We start from the raw sequence: 6,578 nt of genomic DNA on the forward strand, positions 1-6,578 counted from the left end.
GTGTCAGGGTGCTGGTTGCAACAAATTCTGCATCTGTTGTATTATTGGAGTAATGTCAAATTGCACACACTGCAGCACATGTCCACTGTTTCATGGTCAGCCACTGCTTCTGGTTATAGATGCCATGCAGGTGGTTTCCATTGATCCTCAATAAAAATGTTTGGGAATGGAGATTAATGTCAGACACACACATACACACAAACAAAACAACACATAAAGGTTCAAGTAAACTGATTTATTGCTTAAAATCTATGCAGAGAAATCTACTCCATGAATGGTCAGCATATTGTTAGAACGAGATACAGATCAATGGCATTAAAAGGGTGGTTGCACTTGTGGCTATATAACTGATTCCTCTTTTCATTCTTCATTCTTCCCTCCCCATTCTACCACTCTTCTCCTACATAAACAAAATCGCTCTTCATTATAGATATGGGGCAGCATACACTTTGAATAAAGGTTCACGAAGAAGCAAGAATACATTTCCTTTCCTTTCAATAGATTTCCATATTATTACAGTCTGATAATCAATTACAGCGGACCTATATTTATATATAAACAGTGAATAGTAATGATTCAACATGACATTTTTTTTAAAAAGGTGAAATGTACAGCATTCAGAAACTATGATGTTTGGTTAAATTAATGTCTATTAAATAATATTCATATTTTAGTACATTTATGCAGTGGTTTATAAATAGAAAGTATAAACATCATGAAAGTAGCATGTCAAACATTGGACAAGCTTTGAGTCAACACCTGAAAAGTCCTAACAATTCATGAGAAATCGATTTTTTTCAAAGTCTCTTGAAATAGAGTGTTGAAAGAGACAGAGCATTATATTCCACCATCTTGGAAAATAGTAGAAAATACCGCAGTCCAAACATTTCTTTGGGGCAACTATAATAAATCTTGCTACTAAGATTAATCCTTCACAACTCCACCTTTGACAGAAATAAAACTTCCATATATTTCCTCTAGACAGCAAACAGTCTTTCTTTTCTTTCTTGTCACTAACTTCTCTGGGCCAGAAAGATCACATGTCATACTAATTTCTCTTTGTGAGATGCTCCCTTCGGTTTAGTTCTGGCCGGAAAATAATGATGTAGCATTTTGGTAAGAATATGCATCCCAGTAAAGCAGCACTGGAGGATAAAATGGAGATGACTTCCACAGCCACCATGGCTTTTCCTTTTGTACTCAGATAGGCTGGAAAGAAGGAGATCCACACACTGCAAATAGCCAACATGCTGAAGGTGATGAACTTGGCTTCATTGAAGCTGTCAGGTAATTTACGGGCAAGAAAAGCCACAATAAAGCTGGCAATGGCCAAGACACCCATGTAGCCCAATACACAAAAAAATAAGAAAGCTGACCCCTCATTGCATTGTAAAATAATTTCTTGGAGCTGTGAGTGCATGTCCAACTCAGGGAATGGGGGAAATGTTGTCAACCAAAGAATACAAATACATACTTGGAAAAAGGAACAGGAAAGGACAGTAGAATAAGCCAATCTTTTCCCTAACCATCTTCTCATCTGAGATCCCGGTTTAGTGGCCATGAAAGCAACAACTACAATGATGGTTTTGGCCAGCACGCTAGAAATGGCCACTGAGAATGTGATTCCAAAAGTTGATTGCCGGAGAAGGCAGGTCACTTTGCCAGGCTGGCTGAGGAAGAACAAAGAGGAGAGGAAACAGAGCAGAAGAGAGACAAGCAGAGTGTAGGTGAGGGACCGATTGTTGGCTTTAACAATGGGAGTCTCCCTGTGCTTAATAAAAGTTCCAAGTATCCAAGATGTCAAGAAGAAGAAACCAAGAGCTGCTGAGGCTAAACCAATTCCTAAGGTTTCTTCAATTGTTAGAAACATCACTGATTTCAGGACACATCCATTCTTGTCTTTATTTGGATAATGATCTTCTGGACATTTAAAACAGTCATCCATATCTGGAAGGAAAGTCAAGAAATTTGTCATTTAGGCATTCCAAAACAGTGAAACTCATTTTATTAATTGTATGCATCCTAAACTAGGATATTATTGTATATTAAAGTTTGCTTCAGTCTAATGAAAATTGGTAGAATTCCTACAATACCATTTTGATTTGAAATCTTCCCTTCAGGGCATTGAACACAATCATAGCAGCAGAACTGATCTCCTTCAATCCCTTTCTTCCAGTCCCCAGGGAAACAAGGGTCATTGCATCGAGATAATGGAAGAACCTTACGATAAACAAAAATGTTTTGAAAAGAAGGGTTTTTAAAACAGTTTATGAATGTTTTCCTTAATAGAGTGACATGATTATAGACTTCCCAAAAGGATGCTGAATTTAACAACTTGATCAACAACTTAAAAAGATGTAGACATTACAATGATGTACAAATCTTCCAATTGAAGGGCAGGATGAGTAAATAATTGCACATGGTGACAATCTCATGGAAACATGGCCACTCTTGTGATTTCAAATGGAAATGCACACCAAGTATGCAACAATGGCTTTTACATTGTAATATCATTTTGTCAATCTGAGGAATCCTTGGTCATCATCAACATTTGAAAGAATATAACAATATACCAGAAACTAGATTTCTAAAGAGAATATGTTCAATATGTGATCCTATTTGACTAAGGCATGGTGGATTCATTAATTCAATACCTGGTTAAAAGCTGGACTCCAGACAATCAAATCATCATCTATGGATAATTCCTTCCCTTTTGGAGCTTGTAGATCCATCTTTCCAACTCTTACTCTCTGAAAGGATCTGTTTGGAAAAGTGATCAAATTGGTGATGTCAAATCCACCTGTTACTTCCCCTTTCTCATTCAGAAACACTTTCTCCCCAGCTGAATTGTTAAAGGAAATGCCTTGAAGAAATGAATGGAGCTACTTGAAAAAGAATGAAAGAGAGAGAATGTTGAGAGCTATATACAGTAATATAGAGGAGAAAATCATATTCAAGTTTCATTCAGTCATTCTGCCAATTGCTATAACTATTAGTAAATATTTGTGCTTAGAATTTGGATAATCAATATTGCAAAACTGACTAAAGAGGGAAGCAACCTGGAATTAAGAAGAAACTTCCTAACAGTGATGACAATTAACCAGTGGAACAGCTTGCCTTCAGAAATCCTTGGCGCTCCATCACTGAGGTTTTTAAGAAGAGAGAGCTACCTGTCTGAAATGGCATAGGTTCTCCTGCTCAAGCAGCAGGCTGAACTAGAAGACTTCCAGGTCCCTTCCACCTCTATTCTAGTCTATCTAAGTGCATGATAATGTACATGTCCACACTATATATCTAATTTGATATTAATAAAAGGAAAGGAAAGAATGAACTGAAGCAGAATTAAAAATGGACCCTGGAATTTTGTGATTTCCTCCGATTACGTTTTAGGTCCACTACTTAAACAACTAATTCAAGATAGGTCATATCTAATCTTTCCTCTTTGATAGAAAGTTATTTGACAGTCTGAGGTCCAACTAATGTCCTTTGGCCAGTTTTTAGAATGAGAGACTCAAGTATTCCTCCATAGAGAGATGCAAGATAGAGATTATTGCAAACATGTTTCATGCTTATGCAGTGCTTCTCGATGATCAGAATAACAACAGAAACTACCTTTTCTGTATCTATTTTAGACAGAACAGTATGTCAGAGTCAGAAGGGATCTGAAGGTATTCTAATCCATCAACTAGCTCAAGGAAGAGACTCTATACTATTTCAGATAAATGGCAATCCTTCTCTTCTTAAAAATCTCCAGTTTTGGAGCATCCAAAACTTCTGAAGGCAAGCTATTCCACTAATTCATTGTTAATTGTTCTCACCATCAGGAAATTCCAACTTATTTCTAAGTTATTTTATCATGCTTGATTCCATATGGAGAAAATATCAAGACTTTACACAATGGGTTCAAACTGCTTATTGAAATAAAAGAAGTGTCCAATGCAAAGGGAATACCCGCCAAGACTGGAGATGTGGAAGTTCAGGATTTTTACACATTATAGTTTTTTTTCTATTGAAATGTAATGTGTATAGAGCTTGCAAAGAATGAACCACAGCATAAACAGCATTGTAGATACTGTAGCTTTGTCCAGTCATTTCCATTTCAAAGGCAGGTCCAGGAAGATCCTCTAGCTTCATCTCCCCAGTGCATTTCCTATTCTGCATTTCTTGTAATTCTGTTTTTGGAAATGAACAATCAAATAATTGTTCCCAAACTTCCCGCAGAAACTCATCTTTGCAGACTGAAAGAGGATTGATGGTTTGAAGGAATTCCTTGAAACCTTCAACTGCTGTTGAATGAGCAGTGAAGGAAACAGCCCCATGGAACATCTGGAGATCCCAACTGATTTGAAATCCTGATAATACAAAATCAATTTGTGCAGTCATGATCCACACCTTTCTAAATAATGCAATTTCTTTCCTTTCAGGATCTACCATAAATGTGACAAATCTTAGCCACATAATTGTCAGTGCTTCTCCATAGACAAGAAATGCATTGGCTTTGCTAGTTATCCAATTGATGGAAATAATTGAGATTGTTTGATAAACTTCTTGGACATCTTCTATGTGGATCAGTTGTGTAAGCCTTTCTATGAACGATGAGCAGATTCCATTCTCTGAAAGTAAGGGCTGCATTTTATGTAAGAATTTTTCTCCATCATTGTTATCAACAGCAAAAATCCCAATCCAGGTCCACCTGAAATGGTGAAGCAGTTGGATAATCCCAATGTACTGATGGTCCTCTTTTGGGATCATGAAATAAAGTGAAGAGAGCTCACTAGTCTGAAATGCATCTTGAGCTAATGAGCTACATGTCAGCTGAAAGAAAGTGTAACAATATTTTGTTGAGTTGTTAGATCAAATGTAATTCTCCTGATTTAGTTTTCATATAAAATATATCAAAGGAAGAAATTGTTTTTGTGAAATTCTTCTAAGTGTTTAAAACTAGAAACAACGATCACCAAGATTTAAAAGAAATATTAAAATTGAGCTTTTGTCAGCGCCGCTGACATCGTCAGAGTATAAACGAGGATTGGGAAGCACATTCTTATACTCTCTGTCAGCCTAGTAGTTTGGTTAATGAGTGTGTAACAGGTCTATTCTGCTCCCGCCCTCCTGCAATCAATTGCATTGATCCTGTCTCCATCAAGCGTGCTGACGTCTGTTTGATTTGTGGCACTCTGCCTCTCTCCACTCACCCCTCCCATCAGGAGCATTCATCCTGCTGTGAGCAATCCTCTCACTGTTCATTTAACCCTTTCACACTTGCTGTTCCTGTCATAGTCTGCCATTCACCCCCGGTGCCAGCCAGCCTCACCATTTACACCAGTCAGGTGCCCTCTCCCCATGTCTTTGGATCCAGTCTGCCTTCTCATCATTGTTGGCTGTGAGGACTCGTTAATTGATGAGAACTTGTCGTCCTCTATTTTCTTGTTTATGCAGGGAGGCGGTGGTTGTTGGTTCATCCTTTCTGTCTTCTTGTCTGTTGACTCATGCTGAGGCAGCATCTAATAGGCTGGCAATAATTCGATGTGCCGATTGACAGAATATTGGTTGGATAACCAAGCCTCCTTTAGCATGTGACCCCCCTTAGCTGCATCATGAGCAATGACTTTGGCTTCTGTAAAGTTAAACATGTGGTTGTGCTTGATGGTATGAGCCCATACCTGTGATCATTTTTATTTTCATTTAAGAGCCAATTCATGCTCATGAAGCCTTGTCCAGAGGTATTTTGCGGTGTCACCAATGTAGTTGCATGGACAATCATTGCAGCTGATTTGGTAAACCACTGATGACATTCCACCTGTGGCTAAGGGTTCTTTGGGGCACATAATTTGTGAGCGGAGGGTCTGACTGGGTCTATGTACCACTCTAATGTTGTGTGCCGATAACATTCTTGCTGCTGTTTCTGAGATGCCATGGATGTAAGGGAGTGTGGCCCAGGTGGAGGTGGTGGTTCTGTCATCCGCAAGTCATAATACCCGTTGTTGGCAGCGTTGGATAAAGTCAATGGTGTATCCATTTCATATGCAAACCCAATATAGATGTGCATAGTCCTTGGATTTCTCCATTGGCATGCTGTAGTGTGTGTGAAGAGTGTGTGGATGAAGAGTGTGTGGATGCAGCTGATTTTGTGGGCAGTGGGATGATTGTTGTCACTGTGGAGGATTCTGTCGGTGTGTGTGGTTTTACGATAAAGGCTGGTGGTAAATGTGCCACTATGTTCACGATGAATCAGTATATCCAGGAAGGGTAGAGTATAATTCACTTCCTCCTCTGCCATGAACTGAATGTCAGGGTAGATGGAATTGAGCTTGTCCATGAAACTGGTTTTGTCATGATGCTTGATGACAACAAAAGCATCATTGACATATCTAGCCCAAAATTTGGTCTTATAATTGCTCATCACCCTGAATTCCAACTTCTGTAAGACCACCTCAGCAATTATTCTTGAGATGGGAGATCCCATTGGTGTGCCTTTGATTTGTTCATATGTGGAGCCGCTGAATGTGAAATATGTTTTCAGGCAGAAGTTGAGGAGCTGTATTTAGCCTTCTGCATTTAATGAACCAGGGAGCTTT

At 38.7% G+C, this 6,578-nt stretch overlaps 1 protein-coding gene across 1 annotated transcript; it reads right to left on the reverse strand.

Moving 5' to 3' along the window:
• Positions 1-1,048: 1,048 nt before the first annotated feature.
• Positions 1,049-5,764, reverse strand: LOC310649932 (vomeronasal type-2 receptor 26-like; the record flags this gene model as incomplete). Its single annotated transcript, XM_083378762.1, has 5 exons — positions 1,049-1,947; positions 2,094-2,220; positions 2,655-2,882; positions 3,952-4,693; positions 5,664-5,764. 5 exons carry the CDS (start codon positions 5,762-5,764, stop codon positions 1,049-1,051), a joined length of 2,097 nt encoding a protein of 698 aa, XP_083234888.1.
• Positions 5,765-6,578: the final 814 nt, after the last annotated feature.

The sequence above is a fragment of the Vipera ursinii genome (genome assembly GCF_947247035.1).
Source record: "Vipera ursinii genome assembly, chromosome: Z".
In the NCBI taxonomy this organism is placed as follows: Eukaryota; Metazoa; Chordata; class Lepidosauria; order Squamata; family Viperidae; genus Vipera; species Vipera ursinii.